This window comes from Vombatus ursinus, unplaced genomic scaffold, assembly GCF_900497805.2.
Source record: "Vombatus ursinus unplaced genomic scaffold, bare-nosed wombat genome assembly UNPS02014841.1, whole genome shotgun sequence".
In the NCBI taxonomy this organism is placed as follows: Eukaryota; Metazoa; Chordata; class Mammalia; order Diprotodontia; family Vombatidae; genus Vombatus; species Vombatus ursinus.
Window position 1 is genome coordinate 6108078 of NW_020954619.1, and position 26342 is coordinate 6134419.

Below are 26342 nucleotides of genomic sequence, written 5' to 3' on the forward strand. Positions count from 1 at the left end.
CTGAGTCGCATCGCAGCAAAGGACCCTCCTCCCTCTATGAGTTGTCTAAGGCACGCCGGTCCCATTTGACCATTGGGTGCTGCTTGGTTCGCGTACAGCCTTAACTATTTAAACTATTTCCACACACGTTCAATGGGTTCATGGGTTTCCTTGTCCCCTTGGGCTCTCCTCTTCAGTATTTTCCTTCATGGATCAGGCGAATATTTAGACGCCTAGGACGCTCCTTTAGTAGGAGTAGAAGGAGAACTCGCAGTATTCTCCCAGCGGCTTGGAAGGGGCGGAGCCAGTTGCTAGGAAGCGGAATTTATACCAATCAAAATAGTCTCCTCGGGTTTGGCTGGTGCTGGAGCGTCGCTGGTAACTGGAGTCCTCAGGACCGACCCGGTGAGGAGCGACCGAGGGCTGGGGGCAGTCTAGGCGGCCACGGGAGACACCAGGGGTGGGCAGCAGCATGGGAGAGCCCGGGAAGCATCTGGCCCAGATGAATGGGGTGACCCCTCACCTGCCGTTTGAGGATGACCTCGGGGACGCCGTGGCCGAGCTTTGCCCGCTGGCTTCGGGTGAAGGAAAGGCGAATTATCCGTGTTATTGGTGTTCAGTCGTTTCAGTCATGCCCGACTCTTCGTGATGCCGTTTGTGGTTTTCTTTGGGATACTGAAGTGGTTTGCCATTTCCTTCTCAGGCTCATTTTATAGATGAGGAAACTGGGGCAAACAGGGTTAAGTGACTTGCCCAGGGTCACACAGCTAGTAATTGTCTGAGGCCAGATTTGAACTCAGGAAGATGAGTCTTCCTGACTGCAAGTCTGGCACTCTATACATGCATTTATCCACTAGCTGCCATATGTGTGTGTGTATACAAATACACATGCATGCACACACATATATATCACAGCTACTGTATATGTATAGATATATATACACATGCACACATATAGTGAGCATATCTATATAGATATCATAGCTAGTGTATATGTATAGATATATGCATACATATGCTTACACAGTATATATATGCATATATGTACAAATAATAGATAAATGTATACATATAAATGGTGTATCTGTATAGATACATTTCATGGCAAGGTGTGTATCAATATATACATGTATATCATGGCAAGCACATATGCTTATATGCATGTATATACGTATCATAATGAGGTTAATTGAATGATATTTCACACTCAGCCAGGTGCTTGATAAAGAAGCAAAGATTGAAAACGGAAGCATTGTGATTTTCTTCCAAGGTGCTTCTAGAACAAGGAACCCCTCTAAGGCCCCCCTCCAAGGGATTCACAAATAGATTTCATGGGGTCTATGAATTTGGATGGGAAAATAAATTATATCTTTGTTTTTACTAACCTCTAGCTGAAATGTATCGTTCGCTTCAATTACGAATGTAGACAGCAATAATATTCTGAGAAGGGGTCCACAAGCTTCACTAGACTGCCAAAGGGATCCATGACACACAAAAAGGTTAAGAACCTTTGTACTAGAAGGAAGAACATGTCTTGCTCCAGGCTTGTACCTTGAAGGGAAAAGACAGGTGTTGGAAGATTTTTCCACAGCAAACCACATCTTGAATCACACAACTGACCATGAAGTCTGTGTTTTTTGGTTGGTCATTAGAGAAAAGGATTTGGTGAGGAGACTGAAATGTATACTTAAATATGTACTCAATGCCTCCAATAATGTCTTCCACATATATGTTGAGATCATGCTAGAGTCCTTTAATTTTTTACATGGTAGGGAGGACCAGATTTGTGACCTCATTGGTATAAGGAACTTCTGGTGAAGAACATTCTTCTACCAATGCATAGGATTCCTTTATAGATTCAATAAAATTAACCCTACATTTTGTTTCCCACCAGACTTAACTCTAGGGAACAGAAATTATGGGCTAAATAGTAGTGAACTATCAGCTAGAGCTGAGGAGATAGGGACTAAGAAGATGGAAGAGTATGATAATAACAATAATAGTACTTTTATGTTGCCTTAAGTTTTGCAAAGTACTTTGTACATATTATCTCATTTGATCTTCATAACAATCCTGTAAGGTAGGTACTATTATTATCCCCATTTAATGGATGAGGAAACTGAGGCTGAAAGATTTTAGGTGACTTTCCCAGAGTCACATAGCTAGTTGAAGTCTAAGGCAGGATTCAAACTCAAGTTTATCCATTGAACCACCCACCTGCCTCAGAAGAAGGAAAAGATCAATACTGTACAATAAAATACAATCAATACCTATAATACTAGCACTTGTAATGATGGCCACGGCAGTGAAAAATGCTCTCTCACTTTTCCAGATAGACAGCTTTGACCTACCACTGCTTTCCCAATTTATGTCATGGATGTTGATTTTAACTAAATTTTATAAATATAGAAATATTAGAGGAAGAAGTCCGCCCATCTCTTAACCCCCAGACCCATACCCTGAAGTATGTTTCTGTTGGCATAGTACCAACCAGACAACACACAATTATTAAGTAATTATTATGTGCCAGGCTCTATGCTAGGCTCTAGGGATATAGGGATAGATTAACGCACAAAAAAATGAAACAACCCCTCCCGTTAAGGAGCCCTTCTATTAAAAGAAACAACATGTATACATTTTAATATAATAACAATAATAGCTAGCATTTATATAGTTTTAAAGTTTATAAAGTCATTACAAATATTAGCTCATTTGATCCTCACAACAAATTTTATCCCATCTTACAGATGAAGAAGTTTAAGCATGTAAAAGTTAAGTGATTTCCTCAGGCTCATGCAGCTAGTAAGCATCTAAGACTGGATAGGAATTTAGGTCTATCCTAACTCCAAGTCTAGGGCACTGTGCCACCTAGCTACCTATAATACTACATATACAAAGTAGTTGGTGAGGTAGAGGTGTTAGCACCTAGGGGAGTCAGAAAATGCCTCTTCTAGGAGGTTGTATTTGAACTGAGCTTTGAAGGAAGCTAGGGATTCTAAGAGATACAGGTAACATCCCAGCCATGGGAGACATGTCTGTGCAAAGGCATGGAAACAGCAGATGAAATTTTGTACGCAAAGAGTAGCAAGTGGGCCTTTTGGGCTGGACTGTGAAGCGGTAGAAGGTGAGTCATGTGTAATAAGATTGGAAAGGTAGACTGAGACAGAGATTAGTTCTCTAAGGTACTTGTCTATGATTGCAAAAATTTCAGGGAGAAGCTTATAATACTTTTAGTTAATTGCAAAATAGCTTTTAGAAAGTGGCCCTATTTCTGGCATCTAGCTAAAGAGATTCAGACATTATTTGCATTTATACTCAGTACCTTTCATATGGTAGAGGTGAGCACTACTGTTTGTCCCCCATTACTTATTTAGGAGAAAAGATTATGCTGTAGCCATTCCTAAATGTTCTTTTCAACTGTTGAAAGGCAGAAAGGGTAAGATCAAACTCCTGGCTCTGGTATAAGGGAGACAGAAAGAGCTTTTTTTAACGAGCTAACTTCTTCTAGGAAGCTCTGGAAAGTGTGACACAGATTTTTTGGTTGTCTGGATTGTTGGACTGGCAGAAACCTCGTGTGTCTGTGTTTGTGTGTGTGTGTGTGTGTGTGTGTGTGTGTGTGTGTAAGTAGGCCGTATCTGGAGAAAATAGAGGCAGTCTATCCAAGTCAGTAGAGAAGGTGTCTCAGAGATGTGTTGGCTATGATGTGATAATTAACTAGTCATTTAACCTCTCAGTGCCTCAGGTAATTCTCTAATATTACAGATTTCAGACTGGTTGGATCTTCATTGGTAGAGGAAATTTCCTCATCAGGAGTTCCATTCCCTACACCAGTTAAATCAGTCAATAAACCTTTATTAAGTACCTACCATGTGCCAAGCACAGTGCTGAAATCACTGGACTAGAACAAAAGTTTTTTTTTTTGAAGAAGCAGCCCTCTCTATAGTTTTCTACATAATTTAGAAAGATTGCTTCTTATTAGCAATTATATTCAAGTAACTGAGTAAAATTGTGAGGAGAATATACATTGTGTATTATTTTCAGATATGTGTCTTTTTTTCCTTAGGCTGTAACAGAGAAAATGACTGCTGGTTCAGTTTGTGTTCCTCAGATTATCCCATTAAGGGTACCTCTTCCAGGAAAAAACAAACATGAAATAAACACCAATACACTTGTAGAAATGAAATCAGGTAAGAATTAAGAATGACTGAAATCATTGCTGATAACACATAATACAGTGTTTACCTGGCTTATAGTATTTCTTTTCCAGAGTTTTAAAATCTACTTTTTTGATATGCCTTTATAAGAAGTTCCTAGAGTCCCCTCAGACTTTGCCAAGGAATTCATCATTTCAGTGGGAAAACCAATATTTTTATATAAGAATAAAGCAAACACATTTAACTCCTTGGGGGCACTTCTAAATGACTTATAGACAAACTCTAACTGCTTAATGAAACATGTGATTTCTTTATGTTGTAGAAAAGATTGGTTTTCTGATTACATAAATATAAAAACAAATGGATGTTACCATTTGGAAAGGGAAAAGATTGAGTCTTATAAATTATGTACATTTATGCCGTCTACTCTGATGATTTTAGACTTTTATGTTTCATAGGATTCTAGGATTTAGATCTGAAGGGGCCCTTGGAAAAACTAGCAATGTAACCCACAACTTCATGTTACAGATGAGGAAATTGGCCAATCAATCAATAAGTATTTATTAAGTACCTCCTGTTAGGCTGAGAACAAAACCTCAAACTGAAATAATGTGGAAATAAATTTATTAAGTCATCTAGCAGAAGAGAGAGCCAAAAAATGGGGTGGCCCATATCCCCCAACCCCCTATCTGTAGGTTACTCATAATATAGGATCCAAACAAAGGAGGAAGGAAACAGTAACTGATTGGCCAGTACAGAGGCACTTTCTAAATTACACAGATGGGTTGCTTCAGATGCGTAACAGGAGAAAACTACTCACATTCCTTGCATCAGTCTTTGGATCTGAGAGGGTTTCTGGTCAGCACAACCTAGGTCCTAAGTTAAGCATTAACCAAGTCTGGTCTCTAAACAAGTCTGGTTTCTCTGGCACACAGGGCTAGGTTCAAAAAATTCAATAAAGTTTTCCCACACTACTGTATGTCATATGCAGTGGTTGATGCTGGAAATAAAAAGACAAAAATGGAACAGTCCTTGTTCTCAAAGAACTTGTAACCTGTTTGGGGAAACACCACTTATGCATATACAAAGTAAGTATAGACTAATGGTGGCATGGGAAGGTCCTGATGTAGGAGATGGCACTTGAATGAGTCTCCAAGAGGTGGAGGTGAGCCAGGAAAGCATTCTACCCATGGGGGGGGAATGACAAAGTGCAAAAGCAAGGAGGTGAGAGTTGGATTGTTTTGTGTGAGGAAAAGCAAGTAGGTCAGTTTAACTGTAATAAGTCTATAAAGGTAAGCTATAGCCAGATTGTGATGACCTTTAAAAGTCTAGCAGAGGAGTGGAGCTTGTTAAGGAGGAGAATGACCTAGTCAGACTTGTGCTTTAGGAAAATTACTTTGATGGTAGTATGGAGGATGGGTAGAAAACCCTGAGGCAGAGAGACCATTTAGGAGGTTATTTCTGTAGTCCTGGTCAGAAGTGGGAAAAGGCCTTAACTAGGGTAGTGGCTGTATGAGTAGAGAAATTATAAAAGTAGAATTGATAAACTTAGCATAGAATTTAATATTGGGGGTAGTTTCAATTAATATTCAATGACTATGGTTGGGAGCCTGGGTGACTTGGCAGTGCCATTGATAGAGATAGGGAAATTAAAGTTTGGTTGAAAGGAAGAATAACAAGTTCCGTTTTGGACATGTAGAGTTTGAGATACCTATAAGATATCCAGTTGGAAAAGTCCAATAGGCAGTTATTGATATGGGATTGAAGGTCGAGAGAAGAGAGTAGAAAAAATAGTGGAGGCAATAAGTATAGACACCTTTTTCTAGTAGTTTGTGAAAAGGAAAAAAAAGAGGATAATATTTGAAGAAGTAGTAGAGTCAAAAGAAGAAAACATTTAAATGATATGGACATATTTGTAAGAACCAGTAGATAGAAGGATGTTGAAGATTAGAGAGAGAAGGAATAATCACATAGGCAGCCTGCTTAAAGAGATGGGATCGAGGATATAAGTAGAGGGATTGTCCTTGGAAGGAAAGGCCACCTCTTCATCACAGAGAAGCACAGAATCTCAGAGTTAGAAGAGACCTCTACCATCATCCCTAAATCAACTATTTCCTGAGGCAGCCCATTTCACTTTTAAATACTGCTAATTATTAGGACATTTTTTTCTTATATGAAGATGACATTTTTATATGGTATCTGTATTTTTGCATACTGCTCCTAGTTCTGACCTCTGGAACTAAAAAGAACAAGTCTAATATCTCTTACAAGTGACACACTTTCAAATACTTGAACATAATTACCATATTCCTGTGAACTTCTCTTTTCATTAGGCTAAACATCCCCAACTCCTTCTGTTAGTTCTATAGACTAGCTCCTTTCCCCTCACTAGCCTCTTGTGAGCGGAAGCTTATGAATGTGTTTCCTAAAATGTATCACTCAGAGCTATTCAAAATATTTCAGATGTGGTCTGATTTGAACAGAGTATATAGCAAGAGTATCACTTCCCTGATTTTAGATACTTTGTCTTTCTGGCAAAGTTTTAGAAAGTGTTATTAAAGAAATTATAAAAAATGTAGAAAAGAAAGCACTTCCACTCACTATAGGAAAGGAGCAAGCCATGTTGCTTGACTTGGGGATCAGTGGCCAAGTGACCTGATCTTAAAGACTTGGAAGTTCAGAAGATTCTCCTTGGAGAGATATAGCTTGGTGAGAAATTATAAGCCCAAGGTGAATATGAAAAAAGGTATTGATCACTTAACAAACATTATTACTGACTGTGGGCCTCCATAGCAATTGTTGCAAGTTTTACCTCAAACTCTTCTATTACCAAGCAATAAACATTAAGTATCTGTTATGTGCCAAGCACTGTGCTAAGTTCTGGGGATATAAAAAGAGACAAAAGATAGTTTATGCCCACAGGGAGCTCACAGTCTGATGGAGGAGATAATAACCAAACGAGTATTACATATGTAAGATAAATAGGAGATGAGGGAAGGCACTAGGAGGGGTTGGGAAAAGCTTCCTGGAGAAGATGAGATTTTAGTTGGGGACTTAAAGGAAATCAGGGAAACTAATAGGTGGGGATGAGGAGGGAGAGTGTTCAGGCATGGCGTATAGCCAGAGAAAATACCCAGAGTCAAGAGATGTAGTGTCCTGTTCATGGAACAGCCGGGAGTCCAGAATCACTGGATCAAAGAGTATGTGTCAGGTAATAAGGTATAAGAAGACTGGAAAGGTAGGAGGGGGCTTAGTTATGAAGGGCTTTGAATACCAAACCGAGGGTTTTGAATTTGATCCTAGAGGCAATAGGGAGCCACAGAGTTTATATGGAAGAGAGTAGAAGGGTGGGAAGGAGGGAATTAGTAACCTGGTTAGACCTGCACTTCAGGAAAATCACTTTTGTGGCTGAATGGAGGATGGATTGAAGTTGAAAAGAGACTTGAGGCAGGCAGACCCACCAGCAGGTTATTACAATAGTCCTGGCATGAGGTGATAGTATTTATACTAGAATGATGGTAGTGTCAGAGGACAGAAGGGGGAAGGGTGATATTTGAGAGATGTTGCAGAAGTAAAAGGCCTTGGCAACAGATTGGATATGGATAGTGAGAGATAGTGAATAGTTGAGAAAGATTCTTATGTTGTGAGCCTGAGGGACTGGGAGGATGATGATGCCTTCTACACCTACAGGGAAGGTAGGAGAGGGGGAGGGTTTGGGGGGAAAGAGTTCTGTTTTGGACATGTTTAGTTTAAGAGGTCTACTAGACATTCCATTTGAGATGTCTGAGTGGCAGTTGAAGATGCAAGATTGGAGGTCAGCATAGGGGTTAGGTCAAGATGAGTAGATTTGAGACTCTTCAACTTTGAGATGGCAGTTAAATCTATGGGAACTAATGAGATCACCAAGTGAAGTAGTATAAAGGGAGAAGAGAAGAGGGTACCAGAGAGAACCCTGAGGGACACCGACAATTAGAAGGTGTGATCTGAATTGGGATTCAGCAAAGGAACCTAAGAAAGGAAAAGAACCAAGAAAAAGGGTGTCCCAAAAACCTAGAGAGAAGGGAGTATTGGGATGTGAAGGTGATTAACAGTGTAAAGGTTGAAGGATGGTCAAGAATAATAATTGAGAAAAGGCCATTGTATTTGGAAAGTAAGAGATCGTTGATACATTGGAGAGAGCAGTTTCAGTGGAATGATAAAGTTGTAAACCTGATTTTAAGGAGTTAAAGAGTAAGAGGAGAGAAAGTGGAGGCCTTTTCAAGGTGTTTAGCCACAAAGGAAAGAAAAAATAGAGTATAGTAGTTAGTGTTTTAGGACCAGTGTTGCAGATGCTTAATCTGCTTAATGACTAAGCTACCAACAATTAGCCAAAGATGACATAACCAAAGATAAAACATATCAACATAATAAAATCTTAGGAACAAAATTTTTTAAAGTCCTTCACTCAGAAGCATGCTATATATGAAGAGTCAGGGTGGGAGGTTGGGCAGGGGGAGAAGGCAGAAGGGCAAATATGCAAGTTATGGGCTATTTATTACACTGAAACCTACCAAAGTTGATTTTAATTTTGCGTAGGTAGGTTTGTCTGGCTTTTATTTATTTTCTTGGTAAAAATATATATATATTTTTTTTTCGTGAGGCAATTGGGGTTAAGTGACTTACCCAAAGTCACACAGCTAGTAAGTGTTATGTGTCTGAGGCCAGATTTGAACTCAGGTCCTCCTGACTTCAGGGCCAGTACTCTATCCACTTCGCCACCTCTCTACCCCCTAAAAAAAATATATTTTGAAAAGGATGCAGTGATGACAAAGAGCCAGGATGGCTTCATCAAGAAGAGGTCATATTAGATTAACTTTGAGGCCATAAAGATGAACTTTATTTCCTTTTTTGACTAGATTATTAAACTGGGAGATCAAGAGAATGCTGTATTACCGTTTAACTAGATTTTGGGAAAGCATTTGTCAAAGTCATGCCATTCTTGTGGAAAAAAACTGAGATCTGGGCTAGACAATAGTACAATTAAATAGAGTTGATAGTTGTTGACTCAAAGAGTAGTGAACTCAGGTCTTCCTGACTCCAGGCCTAGGACTGTATCTCCTGTGTTGTTACCTCGCTGCCTAATGTATACATGTATGAAATTTTTGAGTAAGCCATAACAGTTATTTTATCACTAAAGTAAGATATATTAGATAAATACATGTAGACCATACAAAATATACAAAATAATAAAAATTACAAAAATTGAAGAACCTTAATGTGCCTCCTTCATTTCCTAATTTTTCTATTTGTGGAGTTAAAGCAGTGACTATAAGACATAGAACTGGGACACAGATCAGTTTCTTTTAAAAAAAATTATTTTTTAAATGGTTTCTTGCTGACTAATTTGAAAAGTAATAAATGCCTTCACAAATGATTTTTTATTTTCAGCTTTGATTCTCTCCCTCCTACATATTCCTTCCCAGTCACTGAGAAAGTAGAAGAAAAAAAAAACCTGTTACAAACACATATAGTCAAACAAAACAAATTGTCATATTAGCCATGTCCTAAAAAAAAAAATCTGCATTCTGAATCCATCCTCTTTTTGGGTAGTATTTTGCATCATGAGTCCTTTGAAATTGTGTTTGGTCATTGTATTGATGAAAGTTCCTTAAGCCTTTCAAAGTTACTTGTCTTTAAAATATTGTTATCCTGATACATGTTTTGTGTGTGTGTGTGTGTGTGTGTTTAAAGAAGTCTTTTTACATTTATTTTCAAGAGATTTTGTTCCCCCCAAATCATTCTCCTTCCCCTCCCCCCATTTGAATGTTTTGTCTTCAATGTCAAGAAAGTTTTTTTGGCTTCTTATTTACTTTTCTTTGATAGAACATTGGCATATGCTGTAATCTTGATGAGCTGACATTCCCCAGTCCAAATAAAACAATGAATTCAGCTTTTAAATGTAACCAGAAAAACTACTGCTGGGTCCATTGGGGCTGCTGTGCTTGCCCTCTTTCTCTCTGTCAAAGGACAGCAAGCTCTGAATTCATATATGCAAGATACTTGGATTAAGTCCTGAGGATGTCTGGCTTTTAAAGAGAGGGGTTACATTCTTACTCTTAACTATTGGCCTTTTTACACCTCCATTCCAGAGTCTGATGACAAATTACTTAAAACTTAGGTTTAGCTTATGTATTAAGTCTCCCCAAAAGGGACAAAGGTACTCTGGATCATGTAGATCAGGTATAGGACAATTATTTATTTCTTCTACTCAAAATAAGTACTTAATACACATAAGACCCAGATGCTTTCATTGACAAAAACTTCCATAAGAAGCAGTTACTTATAATACTGTTATACTTTCCTGGAAGGTTGATACTTAAAACCATCAAAAATGACCAAAAATGTGAAGCAGTTTTCAGAACCATGAAATAAGCCTCGTGTTTCACCTTAACTCCGTATTGTCTCTCTCAAAGTCTGTGTCTTCCTCCTGTTCATGCTTCTCCTCAAACAGAGAGTAGTTGCAGAATGCTCATTTTGCTGCCCATCAGCTCTGACAATCAGAACTCTTGCAATCACAAGGCTTCTTTGGAGACTGGTTAACTCCCCCTCTCCCTTGCTGCTTTATCACCTATGCTTATGGAAGGAAAGCAAAGAAAAGGAAATTAAAGGCCCAAAGCCTAGGCTGAAGTCTACTTATACCAACAACTGTCCTTTCACTGCCATGCTCATAGTTGGTCATTTTTGGGGTGTAGGAAGCCAAGTGAGGGAGAGCTATTTGCCCTGGGTTGAGTTGGAGGAAGAAAATGAGTCAGAAGCTGTCTCTGCTGTCAGCGGAGAGTAGGAGGACCAACGGACCACCCAGTATTTGTTGTGTGCAGGCTCTCTCCAAAGTTACCAATGAGCTCCTAATTGCCAAATCCAATGGTCTTTTCTCAGTCCTCATCCTTCGCCACCTATCTGCTGCATTTGACACTGTGGGTCAGCTTCTACTAGATGTTCTCCCCTCTCTGAGTTTTCATGGGACTACCCTTTCCTGGTTCTCCTCCTACCTGTGTGACCTATTCTTCTCAATCTTCTTTTCTAGCTCATCATCCATATCCCAACCCCAAAACCCTGTGGGTGTTCCGCAAGGTTCTATGCCATCTTCTCTTTTCCTTCAATACATTCTTTCTTGATAACCTCATTAGCTCCCATGAATTCAACTGTTATCTTCATTCCCTTGACTTCTGGATCTATCTATCTGTATCCAGTCTTCTCCCTGAGTTTCAGTTCCACATCATCTGTTGTCTATTGTGTATTTTAAACTGCATATCCTGGAGATAAGTCAAACTCAACATGTCAAAAACTGAAGTAATTTTTTTTCCTCCAAAGCCCTCCTCTCTTTTAAACTTCCCTATTTCTGTAAAAGGTATCAACATTCTTCCAGTTTCCTTGGTTCATTACATCAGCATTATCTTGGATGCCTCACTCTCCCTAACCCCACATTTCCAATCAGTTGCCAAAGCTTGACTTTTCTACCTTCATAACACCTTCCCCATCTGACACTTTCTCTCTGCTCATTACAGCTGTCACCTTGGTTCGGATTTTGTCTCCTCTTGCCTAGACTTTTGCAAGTCTCTTTGGTCTCTTTGCCTCAAATTTCTTCTTGTACTCCACACTGCTGTCAAAGTAATTTTCCTTAAACACAGATCTGACCATGTGACTTTCCCCTCAGTCAACTCCAGTGGCTTCCTATTGCTTTTAGGATCAAATATAAACTCTGCTATTTCGCTTCTAAAGCTGGCCTCAACCTGTATTTCTAGCCTCATTGGACTTTACTCCCTCCACCTGCGAACCAGCCATAGTGAACTTCTCTCTGTTTATCATGAACAAGATCTCATCTCCCATGTCCTACCTTTGTCCTGTCAGTCTCCAGTGCCTGAAATGCACTTTCTCCTTACTTCCGCCTCGCAGAATCCTTCTTGTCCTTAAAGACATAGCTCAAGGGGGCAGCTAGGTGGCACAGTGGATAGAGCACTGGCCCTGAAGTCAGTAGGACCTGAGTTCAAATCTGGCCTTAGACCAAACACTTGACACTAGCTGTGTGACCCTGGGCAAGTCACTTAACCCCAATTGCCTAAAACTAAAAAAATTTAAAAATTAAAAAAAGACGTAGCTCAAGAACCGTCTTCTAGATGAAATCTTTCCTGATTCACCTCAGATGCTAGTGCCTTTCTTTATCTACCCCCCCCACCCCTTATCTGCTGGCTACTTTGTGTTTACCTACTGTGTGTGTGTATACTCTGTATTTATTTATATTAGTTTACTTTGTATTGACATGTGTACTTGTCTCCCTGATAACAATGTGAACTGCTTGCTATTAGAGATTTTTTTTTTCATTTTTGTGCTTGTGTTAACTAGCACCTAGCGCAGCAAGCTTTATAGATACTTGTTGATTGATCAATAATGTCCAGAGAGCTCAAGTTCAGAATGAGTTGAGGCTGGAGAGTGAAGCCAAGAACAATTAAAATGGTCTCTTTTAAAAGCTGTATTGGGAGAAAAAGGAGGATCAAAGAATGGACAGGACCTTTTCTTGGGGCAGATGGGATGATGATGACTGATAACAGAAGGAAGAGCAACTCAATTCTGTTTTGTCTGCCAAGGAAAATGACCTTTGTATCGGAAATAACGGAATAAAATTAGCTAGCAGGGAGCTGATACCCAAGATCCTAGGATCATGGATCTAGAGTTATCCAGGATGTTAGAAGCCAAATAGTCCAAATCCTTTACTTTACAGATGAGGAAAGTGAGGCTTAGAAGGTTAGATGACTTGCCCAACGTTACACAGGTAGTAACGTAAGAGAAGGCAGTAAGAGAACACATATTTCCAGTCTCCTCACCAGACTATGGGCTTTTTCATTTACTTCATCATGCCTGAAATATTCATCCTCCTCATCTCTACCTGCTGGCATCCCTAGCTTCCTTCAAGCCTCAGCTAAAATCTCATTTTTATTCCTGATCCCTTTTAATGCCACTGTATTCTTTCTATTGATTATCTCCAATTATCCTGTATATAGCTCATTTGTATGTAGTTGTTTGCATGTTGTTTCTGACTGACCTCTTTGAGAACAGGCACTGGAAGAAATCAGGTTCATGCTGACTTCTTACACCATATTCTACAGTACAGTCTGAGTGGATATATGATCTTAGTATTTAAGATCATATTTTAAAAAGTAGAAGAGAAGCAGATCATATACCTTTTACAGCTATAGAGAGTAGAAGTATTCTTTTGTATGTGTGTGTTTTTAAACAACTTGGTTTATTATCATATGCTTTAAAAGGCAATTTTCATTTACCTAGTCATTTGAGGAATCCTATTGTCTAGTCATTTACTAAAAGAGTTTTTTTTCTACTAACTTGTTTAGAGAGAAATTTTGTTACCCATTTCTATATACCTTTAAAGTCTAACAGCCATGCATTCCAATAAACTAGTCACTTAAGCCTCAGTATGGGAGCTTCAGAGACCAACACTGAAGTTTTTCAAGGGAGAGCTGAAATATTCAGATAAGTGTTATCAGTAAAAAGGGGAAGTCACTGAGCTCCTGTAGTTCACACATGGGTTACAGTAGAGAAAAGATAGATAGGTGAGTTCTGAGAGGCACCAGAACTATCTAAATTCTGAGGGATATTACCAATTAATTGCATTTAAGTTACTTACAGAGGGGTAGAATGAAAGAGAAGCACTGTTGGGTCCATTAGGAAAAAGGAGTTTAGAGACTGCCTTCGTAAGACTATAATAATCCTATCACCCTCCTGGCCTAGTTTTGTGATCACAAACATGGTGCTTCCAAAGGGTCTTGGTGCACCATTGATGTTTTTTGACAATCATACTTGTTAGAGATTATGCCCAGACTCATCTTTTATTGTTCTTTGTACCCTCCTTCTGAATAGAATGGCACTTGATAAAGGTTGATGGTGTCAGATCTCCCTCTCCCTCAAATACAAAGAGGACTTTGAAAGCAGAAGAGTGAGCTTAGTGTTGATCCTCGGGGTGAGGATGACTGCTTAAGTCCCTTTTTGTGAATCCATCAGCATGTTGACTAGCAGCAAGTAGCTCTTGACCTGAGCTTAAATTTTAGCTTAGAGGTTTTTTTTTAAATGTTTATTTTTTAGAATTCATTTTTTAAAATTTGAGTTCCAAATTCTCTCCCTCTCTCCAGCCCCTCCCTACCTGTTGAGAAAGCAAGCAATATGACACTTATTATACATGTGAAATCATGCAAAACATTTCCCTGTTGTTGTTCAGTCATTTCAGTTGTGTTCTATTCCTCATGACCCCATTTGAAGTTTCTTTCTCTTTCTTTCTTTCTTTCTTTCTTTCTTTCTTGTTTTTTTTTTTTGGAGGGGGCTAGGCAATCGGAGTTAAGTGACTTGCCTAGGGTCACATAGCTAGTCAGTGTCTGAGGCCAGATTTGAAATCAGGAAGATGAGTCTTCCTGCCTCCATGTCTGGTATTCTACTTATTTAGCCACCTAGCTGCCCCAAAAGTTTCCCATAGCCTTTATAACAAATGAGTAAAAAAAACCTTCAGTAACAATTTATTACTCTTTATGGATTATTTTTGCTGACTCTTGTGTTATTTATCACATTTGTTTTATTTATGACCTCCAGACACCACAGATGTCAACATATATTACACCTTGGATGGCAGCAGACCTGAATTATTAAAGAGAAAAGGATATGGTGAAAATAGCACTTTGAAGTATATAGGACCAATCACTCTTCCTGATGGAAAAATACAAGTTAAAGCTATGGCAGTGTCAAAGTAAGTTAGCACTAAATGTCTTGAAAAATTACTATGACTGAATAAACATTGATTAAGTGCTTTCTTTGTATAAGGCACTGTACTAAATGTTGTGGATATAAATGTAAGCAAGCAAAACAGTAGCTGACCTCAAAAAGGTTATGTTCTAATAAGGGAAGACAACTTGCATAGGGGAGGGGTGACCGAGGAAGAGTCTTTTGATGAGGAAGTCACAGAGATGATCATTGGAGTATTAGGGTAATTAGTTGACATTTCCTTTGTAGGAATAGTAATGTTGATTTGATTCCTGTTTCCAGAGCTCTGGAACCAGTGTCAAAGCCAGAAAGACTTGAGTTCAAATTCTGCCCCAGTCTTACACTTAGTTAACTTGGGCAAGTCATTTAACCCCTCACTGCTCTAGGCATCTCACTAAGACTATAAGTTGCAGAGAAGGTTCCAGTCTGCATTGGTTGAGGAAGTTCTCTTCACCAGTGGTATCAAACTCAAAAAGAAGTGACCACCAAACCGTGTGTGAGTACAATGCCTGTAGGCAATATATTGACTAGTTTTAAAATGTAATATTATCTCTGCTTTTATTATAGTTTTATTTATTTTGTTAAACATTTCCCAGTTACATTTTAATATAGTTTAGGCTGCACTCAGGTTTGTTGTGGGCCACATGTGGCCTGTGGATTACATTTTTGACAGCTCTTCTCTACACCGGTGAAATCATAGATCCTGCCCCTATCTCTGTCTCAGAGCCCAACCAAGGACTGAGCAAGAAGAATATTTGTAGCACATCATGGCATTATGATGGCTGGGAAAGAGCACGATGGGGCTGAGTCTGAGCTGGAATTACTAAATGTTCACCAATCAGTAGCCTAGGATCTCTGGATGGAGCTTAAAGTTCTGATTAGAGGTAGAAGCTGGAGCCCAGGATCATGGAAGCTTGAAGGCAGGTAGGGAGAAGGAGATAGCCATTATTATGTAATGATAGGCCTGATCAATTTTTCCCATGGAAATAATATATTTTTATGGTTAATTTCCTTATGTTCCAAGGCTCAGGTTTCAGTTTACTACTTCTAAAACTTTTTTATTTTTTTTACTGCTGGATTTATTTTTCTGTGTCTTAGACTTATTACAGTATGTGCTACCATATTCAACATACGTCCATTGAATTAATTTAACACTTATTAAGTGTCTACTGTATATAAAGCATAAGCATAAGAAGAAAAATAATCTCTGCCTTCTAGGAGCTTACGTTCTGCTGGACGTTGGATGCTTTGTGTAATACAGTTGACTGCCCCCCACTCTCTCAAGGCCAGATCTATTACTTTTCACACTGAAAAGGTTAGGGGAGGGTCTCTTTTCTCTGTCATTGGCTCAAACATACTATTGGCTGTGTTCCCCTAATTTTTAGGGGCCCAGTGACTCCCCAGTTCTATTTAACCATTTACCATCAGATTATACAATGGGATATTTACTTCAAAGATATGTTAAGAACAAATGTACAAACATTTCTCCCCAGTTCCTTGGGGACATGATCCCCCTCCATACCACCTAGAGTAGTTTAGTTAATTAGGCTCATAATTGGAGCAGCTAGGTGGTAAAGTGGCCTATAGTCAGGAAGACATGAAGGGTCAGACAGGACTGAAAAAATGACCATACAACAACAGGCTTATAATTTAGCTAAGTTTCTACATAGCCTTGGTCTCACCAAGATCAAGTTCAAAGCTGGCAGTGCCAGTTTCTGCTAGGATGAAGTCACTGGACCCCTTGCTCCTCAGATTGTTTGCTGCTGGACTGGCTGTAGTATCTGGCCTGGATTCATGGACCTCCTGATCCCTGTAGCTCATGTTCCTGAGCTAGCTCAGAAAAGAAACTGAAGAAAGCCAAAGACCCAGAGCTGTTTCTCAGGCCATAAGGCTTCAGTGGGAGAGGAGGTGCTGAGATCTTTCCACTTCACCTCCTTCCTCAGACATGCAGCAAAAGCCACACGCATGTGCTGAGTCAGACCATGTTAAAGGCAAGACAAAGACTTTTCAGCCAATGGAGAAAGACTGCTCCCAGCCATGTGGTAGGCCAGCACAGATTATCCAGCCTCCTGTAGGCAGCTCCTTAGAGTCTTCCATGTGGATGACGCTATCATAGTGGGTCTTGGCATGTGCCAAACCCCAATTACACGTGATATTAGTTATTTCATTGGTATCCTTTCTTCCCCTTCCTACCCAATAACTTTTTCTTATTTTCACATAAAGCCTCATTTTATTAAACTTAGAAACTTTCACTATTATGTTTTCTGAAAGAAGAATCAATTGCGGGGCTGATTAAGTGACATGGCAGTGATACATCATTGTATCCTACAAGACAGGTTTGTCATCATTTATGGCACCGTCTAGGTTTCAAGCACAATGCTGCACGATTACCTGTCTGAATCCCTAGAGAATATAGACCTGAAAAGTGCCTTTCATACTCCTCCTGCTGGTCTACCTGTGAGGTGTATTTTTGGGGAATTGTTTAATACAATGTTAATCTTTCAAGATAGCTGATACCTGAGAATTTCAAAAGTAGAATACAAAATACTAAATACTTTAACTCTTCAAGTGGGTCAGCTAGGATTTATAGATTGTTTTCCATGGACTAAACCACCTTCTCACTCAGTAATGTCAATTCATCCCAGGCAGTTTTGACTCTTTAATTGTCCAGGTTTTTCCCATTTCTAACTTAATTACAAAGTTCACTATGTTGTATCAGTCAGGCTGTTTGGGTAATGTATTTTATTGATTTTAAAATCTTTATTGATATCTTTTATTTCTTATACAGTAGTCATTTTCTGCTTCTTCTCCCCTCCTGATTGTAAAGACAAGTAGTGAAGCAAAACCAACTGTTAAAAAGACCACTCTCCGAAGATGTGGCATTCCACCTGGTTGTCCCTTACATATCTACCCAGAGGAGGGAGGCATTGTCTCATGATTGTCTTCCCGGACCTGGATTACTTATTCTAATTAATCTGATTTTACCTTTTTCATCTTGTTTTTTTATTTATATCATGGTAGTCATTATGTATATTATTTTTTGGGTTCTATTCACTTCACTCTGTTATCAGTTCAAGTGTCTTGATATGTTTCTCTGAATATCTCAAAGAAGAATCACATTGGATGAAAACCTAAGGTTTCTTTTTTCTTTTGGTGCTATAATCTGGGAACTAGGGAACAGAACAGAGACTAATTCCTTTGAGTTTCTATGTGGTGGTTGTTGCCTAATTCTTCCCCTAGGATTGGAGCCAGGGTCCCAAGTAGCAGGGCATCTGACTAGAGCCTAAGAGAAGGTCATGGAACATATCTAGAAATATTTGTTTGACATTGTGTACAGTAACAGCAATATTGTAATGATGATCACAATGAAAAACTTAGCTACTCTGATCAATATAATGATCCAAGACAATTCCAAAAGACCTATGATGAAAAATGCTATCTACCTCCAGAGAGAGGAGGTATGAATGGAGATCATATTGAAGCATATTTTTTTAAATTTTCTTTGTTTCTTGCTTTTTATTTTTTATTTTTTATTTTTCATAACATGGCTAGTATGGAAATGTTTTGCATGATTTCACATGTATAATTGATATATTGCTTGCTTTCTCAGTGGGTGGGGTTGGGGCAGGAGGGAGGGAGAGAATTTGGAATTCAACATTTTAATAAAATGAATGTTACAGAAAAGAAAAGAAAGATTAAAAAAAATTTGTTTGAACTACATTACTAAGTAGCTTTAAATGCTCTCTTGAGTTAGACTTTTAAATGTCACATAGGTAAATAAAAAGGCATGATAATAGATAAATGTGACATAGTTTTAATAGACTTTACTCAGATTTTTACCAAACACTTCAAGAACTAGCGATTTATTTTCTGGTTAGAAGATACTATTTTCTCTCTTGAGATACTGTATTAACATCTCTATCAAAATATTTCATTTATCTTTCATCATATCTATCATAGCATTTTTCATCATAGGTCTTTTGGAATTATCTTGGATCATTATATTGCTCAGAGTAGCTAAGTTTTTCATAGTGATCATCATTACAATATTGTTGTTACTCTACACAATGTTTACATGTAGAAATTAGAGGCCTCAGATTTAACCATAGCTAAAATATTGATGCTGATATTAAAATGATCCAATTAAACCATATGCTCATTTATATAACCCTTACTTTGAAGGATCCCTGTTTTGCTTGGTCTGGGTAGAAAAAAAAACCTTGTTGAATCACATTGGATGATAATTTTAGTCAAAAGAATGAATTTTCATGATATAGTGTGAATGATATAGATATAGGCCACCTAATATTTGGTGATAAAATAGGCTATAGGATATTGATATTTTCACTTGACCATAAGTAAATGGTAAGAAGAGAAAGCAGAAATTAATCCATACAATATTTCCATTTTGTCATTGTGTTTCAATAATTGAGTAGTTGAACTAAAAATGTTCATTGATAATTTTACTATTATTGCATTACTGCAAATGTCTTTTCTGCCTCTCTGTTATAGAAAACTTTTTGTTTATTAATTTTCAGAGACTGCAGGGAAAGTGGCATCGTAACAAAGATATTTCAGGTAGACTATGAGCCAACAAGTGTGACTTCTTTTCAAGAAGACAGTGATGAAAATCTTCTCAAAAACTTTGAAAATCAGGCAAGTTATAATAAAGGTAGTCTCCAAGTCCTTATTTTTTCCTTTACAACTTCATTTTAATCTGTCAATTTCTTTCTATTCCTAATGTCAGCAGCATAAATCTGACTTTTATTACTATATGTTTTATACTGTAATATTTTCCTAACTGGTGTCCCTTCTACTCTTTTTCCTCCAATCCACCTGGAATACCAACCCCTATATTGATCTCCTTACAATATCACTTGATATTGTTTCCCAGTTCAAATACATTCCTCATCACATAAACAATTAAGTCCAAATGACTAAGCCTGGCATTCAAAGTCTTCCTTGCTGTGGGTCCAGACTACTTTTGCAGCTTCACCTCTCACTACTCACCTACACCCAACTTATACTCTAACCAAAATATTCTACTTAGAAAATTTTTGTTGATAATTATTCTTTATAGGAAGTCAAACTCTGAAGACCTAGTTGACTTCCTCAAAAGCCTGCTGCCTTTGCTTCAATCTAGAATCACAAATGCCTTGTCTTCTCTCATTCTGGATAGCAGCACACTATCTGGGACTTATCTGTTTATACCATGAAAGATCCTTAAAACCAAGACAGAGGGCAGACAACTCTTGTCTTTGGTTGTCAGTGTGGCACGTATTAGGTCAGTCTTTAGAAATCCAGATCAGGAGCAGGGGCACAAGGAGAAGCAAAGTCCAAGTGTATTGTCAAGGTCAAGATTCAGGCCCCATCTGGAGGACCAAACAGAGATCAGAGTCTAGACATTGTGACTGATATCTTATCATTTGATATAGATCTGTCCATAAAGCAGGTGCACCCTAATTAACCTGATAACTCAGACTCTAACTTTGTGATTTCTCTCTGGAATAACTAACATGTGGCCCATGACACTTCTTAATGCAACCCAAACCAAATTAAAATGTAATTGAGCAATATTTAACAAAATAAATAATATTTTAAAAAATATAGATAACATTACATTTTAAAACTACATCAAAATGTGGCCCACAGGGAACCTTATATATGGATTAGTGGCCCCTATTTCTATTTAAGTTTGACACCACTGATTTTGGCAGTCCAGTGAAGCCTTAATGAACCCCTTCTCAGAATGCTCTTTGTTGACTATATTCATTAGTGAAAATAAAGATGTAATTTTTTTTTCCATCCAAATTAACAGACCCTCTAAAACCTATCTACAGACCCCTTGGGGGTTTGTGCATCACAGATTAATAACCCTTGGTCTATACTAATTGTTTTCTCTACCCCTACTCTTTGTGGCATCTTGGCTTTATGTCTAGCTGTCTACCACATTGGTCTTGTTGACAGCTAGTCCTTATTCTTCTTGTTCTGCCCTGCCCTACTGTCTTCATGACTTGGTATAATTAATATAAATCTCTGGGTTTCATATAGTTGGTATGATATAGTGAAATTTAAAACTGTTTTTTAAAGTTATTCTATATAAATTGCCTTAGATAATTTCAAGTAGCAGGTTTTAACTATTATTCTTTTCCTATAGTTACTTTTAATTTTATATAGTACAGTGTTAAATAGGTACAACAGAATTATTGATGTATAATCTTTTTATTCTTAGGAATTGAAAAGTGAAATTTTTGCAACAAAGCTTGAAGAAAGAGATATAAATGTTGAAAATAAACCTGGTTGTAATGCTGGAGTTAAATGCCAAGGTATGATATGATATATTTAAGACTAGATCTAGCATTTCAAAGCCAGAGTAATTCATTCATTCCTCATGTGAACAAACATGGGAATAATGCTCAGAAAAGAAAGTTCTAATTTTGAGTCACACACTTAAATTCACACAGAACTGTACTTTTTCACAGTTGCTATTTTAAAGAAAGGATATAATGGTGATGGTCCTTCATTAAAAATAATTTTGTGGTTATGTATAATTATTACTGTTCATGAAACAATGATGTATTGTCATTTTAGACTTCAAAGGAGAGGCTAGAACTGAAAATAAATCTTTGTGAATCTGTCTTTCCCCAGAAAGTCCAATGGAAACCCCATCTTGCCAAGAAGAACCAGTTTTTACGCAATCCAATTATCAATCCCAGGTAAAAGAAATATTTTTGGTTCTAATTTTTAAATTTCCTATTACGTTAACGGTTTATAGTACTTCACATGTCAGATATTTTAAATAGTACAATCACTGTTGTAAAGTATTTTCCTATACCCAAGATTTGGATACACAGCTATACTTTATTAATTCAGACTCTGCTAATTTGCAGTTTGTTATGATTACTCAGGGCCTTTTATGAAGTTTGCCTTTACATAACAACATAGTTTAGTTCAGTTAAATATTTATTAAATACCTACTATGTGTAATACAAGGCTTTTTTTCCATAGAGAATACAAATTAATAGTGCAAAAAATGTTTTTAAAGGATTGCATAAAGTGCTTAAGAAGACAGCCTTTTCTCTTATATACTTTGTAAGCAACATTTATAATTAATATGCTTTTTTTTAAACAAATCATCCTTACATATTCTTTTAAACAAGTCTCTTAAGGATATCTGTTATGTAATATATTTTCATTTTAGGGGAGTGCAAGCTCCTGTGGCCAGGGATGACTTTGTTTTTTTTCTTTCTATCTCCATTGCTTAGAATAGCGCCTAGTACACAGTGAGTAATTAATGTTTATCGAAATGAATTGTATATACTTGAAAGTAATAAATTGTACTTCATTAAAATTAGTCTGTAATTCATACTTAAGTAATTCAAAAGTATCCACCTGCCAAACAATCTAATCGTGTTCCTATCTAATGACATGTAGTTATCTAATTGTAATGAAGAAAGCTTATAACATTAATGGTATATTGTCCTCCCAGCACTAATTATTACTGAATTTTGCTGTGAACATTTGTGCTTTTCTCTCTTTGGGTTCTTCAAGGATCTGTGATTTTGCCTGGTGTGAGTATTGCCTCCATGGATATGGAACACAGCTTCTTTATGACTTAGTGGAATGTCTTTGAAATGTGTTCAAAACCTTCATGCACTTCCATTTTCAGAAACTTAAGCATCCCTGGACTTTTTCTTCATTCCTTTAGCCAAATGATATATTCTTTTCTAGGCATGTTGGGCATGGGGATGGGGGGGGAGGGGAGGGTAAGTATCTTATCTTTTAATTTTAACTGATTCCATGTCAATTATGTTTTTTCTCCCTCTGTATCAAGCTGTAATATTCTCTATAAATCAGATAAAGAACTATATCATTATGCTATCGTTTTTGAAGACTACATAATTGTAGCTTTTTTACCTAATTCATTGAAATAGAATGACCATTTCCATGCTAAATGTTAACTTATTTCCCCTACTAGTCATTATATTATTTACTCAGTCAACAATGGCTCCAGTTATCTGGAATGACCCTGCTTTTCTACTTGATCATCTGAGATATTCTTATTGTTGTTTTTGTTACTGTTATTGAACTGCAAAAGATGAGTGGTTACCCTTATTCATCAAGGACACCATCACTAAATGTTCTTTTCTGAGGAAACAAAAATTCTATTTCTGTTGAAAAAAAAAAAAGCTAACAATAACAAAAATTCTTTACGCACTTGTGGCCAGACTGGCGATGAGGCACTATCACCTAGGGAGCCACATCTGGAGATAACAGACATATGGAGTCCATCACCAAACTTGTACTAAAACCCTTTGCAGCTTGGTAGGATCTTCTAGAGCTTACACTGTGGCATAACCTTATAACCATTATGCCACAGTGAGGCATTGGAAGGGGACATTAGTGTAGGTTTCTGTACTTTTCAAAACAATAATCTAAGTAAAAAAAAAAATAATAATAATCTAAGTCTCTAAGGTGTAAGCACACTCTGACAGCCCTAACTTTCTTACTCTCTCCCTAGTTGTAGTGAGAACATACTTAGACTAGTATTTCCTATTCAGATGACCTAAAATGATCTCTTGTGTGTACCTGTGAGCTCAGGACTACTCAAGACAGTGCAGACATGCTGTCAGAGAACAAACTTTGATGCCCTGTGATCATTAGAGTGTACTTCAGACCTAGGGGACCATCTGTCTTTCTTCTCACATGTGACATCTTACATTATATCTCATTTCTCATGTCTTCATTTTTCACATGGGATAATTGCCTGTTTCAGGTCTAGAGACATCTATTTTCCTTCTGCATATCTATAAGACTTACCTTACCTGGCAGGTCTTTGGCAGAGCTATTACCTAAAAATAATCAATATAACAAAGTGATGTCCAAAAAACCAAATCAAAGCAACACAATGAAAAGAACACTCCAAGTCCAAGTGGTAGGAATGTGAGAGGCCAGGGTCTGTGGCAAAAGTTATTTTTCCCACTGATGTTCTTCAGGTCAATGAAAGGTTTTCTCCAGTCTTCCTCAAACACGGGCCTACCGAGTTATACTTTGGCAAATTGGTTCTAATAACACACCGATGCATTTTAGCAGCTGCCAAAGAGACATGGTTATGTCTAAGCCAGAATGTATGAGCCATGACTAGGGATGACACAGAAGCACCAGGAAACTAGAACACTGTATTTCCAGAGAGTAGCAATGAGTTGAGGTGCTTCATGTTGATTTGTTTCCTAAATTTCTTTAGGATACTATCTCTGAAAAAAACAGATATTGGTAAAGCGTTTTAATACTAAGCTGCTAGCTAGTTAATTGAAGGCATTTTATTAAAAAGTCTGTTATATTAATTTATAACATTGATTTCTACCTATATCACTGCCTCCTACCCCCACTCCACCAATGCTGAACCTTTCCCTGGAACAAAGAAAAAAACAGTTAAATAAAAACACCTAATATAATACCAGACTATGTCTGATAACATGTATAACATTCTGCCTATAATCTCCATCTCTCTGATAAGAGGAGAACACTTTGGTCCATTATCTCTTTTCTGGCACAAGAGTGGGCTTTATAGTTACTTGGAGTTCAGCTTCCTTTTGATATTCTTATCACGTACATCAGTCAATAACCACATTGTTCCCTGCTTCTGTTTGCTTCAGTCTGCATCATTTCATACATCTTCTCATGTTTCTCTGAATCCTACATATTTATCATTTCTTGTTACCCAATTATACTGGATTATATCTGTTTTGTTCAGCTTTCCCTGCAATACATTCTTTGTTTCTAGTTTTTTACTACCACAAAAAAGGCTCCTAAGAATATTTTAGTATAGACGAGGCCTTTATTTCTGCAATTGCCCTTCTTAGCGTACAGGCCTAGTAGTGGGATCTCTGGGTCAAAAAGTATTTTTTAAAAATTGTAAAATCTCTTCCTCAAATATAGACATTGTATTTGCAATTAAACTCTAGTTAAATGTTCTAAAGATCTACTTGGAGTTTGGGGCTAAGATTTTTTATAACTCCTGGACTTTTTTTTACATGAGAGGATATAATGAAATTTTGCTTTCAGCCTGTCTTCATAGTGTTATGCTAAAACAATAAGTAAACTTCTCTATTTGTTTAGCATACTGATTCACAGTGTGTGAATGGCCAGAAAAGGCTGACCAGTGCCCAGGTCCAGAGAATTAACAAAGCAACAAACTTTTTCAAGTAAGTAGAGCTTTCTCTTTCTTCTTAGCTTTCAACAATGGCAAAGGACAGTGACAAACTTGAGGGAAAGACACACCAAAAACATTATTTCATGATGCTTCCACTTATTATAGTTTTAAATAACTGCCTCAGCCACAAAAGATTCTTTGTAGTCATTCAGTTGTTTTTCAGTCATGTCCGACTCTTTATGACCCCATTTGGGGTTTTCTTAGCAGAGGTACTGGAGTGGTTTGCCATTTCCTTGTTCAACTCATTTTATAGATGAGGAAAATGAGGCAAACAGGGTGAAGTGACAAGCCCAGGGTTGCACAGCTAGTAAGTATCTGAGGCCTGCTAGGAACTCAGGAAGATGAGTCTTCCTGACTCCAGGCCTGGCACTCTATGCACCATGACACCCACTAGCTGCCCATACTTAGTGCTCCTACTTAGTGCTTAAATTCTTTCTTTTTTTTATACTGAATGAAAAATCATTCTACAAGAACTTACTATGTGCCAAGCACTATGCAAAACCCCAGGAATAAAAATACAAAAGCAAAGACAGCCCCTGACCTCAAGGAGCTTCCAGTCTATCTTTTTCACAATTTATTTTCACTCCCACCTCCTCCCAATTAAAAAAAATTTCAAAAAAACTTGTAACAAATATGCATAGTCAAGCAAAATAAATTCCTGTATCACTCATGTCCAAAATATATGTTTCATTCTGTTAATACTGGGGAACTAAAGCATTTTAAAGGTTTTATCTACTTTTTTTACTTTGAAGGGATTATACTTTTATAAACTTAAATTATAACATATGTCCATAAATTTATAATAATGGGAATCCTAATAGATAAGAAGAGGAATTTTAATAATGGATGTTTGGTTAGTGATTTCACTTTGAGAAAAAATGCCATGTTCCAATAAACTCATTTTTAATTTTCTGCAAAACAAGTTTTGTCCTAATAAGTTAAGTATTATTCTTTTTATAGTTAATAACAAAATACATACTCATCTGGAGAAAAAAAAATATGTGTTTCTCTGTTTCTTCGAGTTGTATCTTTTTATGTTATAAGAAGACCTAGTCAATCATTTCTGACTGTCACTGTCCTCAAACTCCATTGACTTCTCATGGCCTCTAGAATGAACTATAAACTCCTCTGTTTGCCTTTTGAAGTCCTTCACAACCTTTCCCCACCTTTTATTTCTATCCTCATTGTTCATTACTCCC

At 37.5% G+C, this 26342-nt stretch overlaps 1 protein-coding gene across 1 annotated transcript in view; it reads left to right on the top strand.

Annotated features, from left to right (window-relative positions):
* Window positions 1-336: 336 nt before the first annotated feature.
* The window catches only part of DZANK1 (double zinc ribbon and ankyrin repeat domains 1), a 110836-nt gene continuing 84830 nt past the window's right edge, over window positions 337-26342 (top strand). Inside the window, exons 1-7 of the mRNA XM_027840442.1 lie at window positions 337-384; window positions 4043-4166; window positions 14763-14916; window positions 19469-19586; window positions 21163-21256; window positions 21579-21646; window positions 25050-25135. Coding sequence (XP_027696243.1) covers window positions 4058-4166; window positions 14763-14916; window positions 19469-19586; window positions 21163-21256; window positions 21579-21646; window positions 25050-25135 — 629 coding nt within the window. The 5' untranslated portion in view covers window positions 337-384; window positions 4043-4057. The remainder of the gene's footprint in view (window positions 385-4042; window positions 4167-14762; window positions 14917-19468; window positions 19587-21162; window positions 21257-21578; window positions 21647-25049; window positions 25136-26342) is intronic.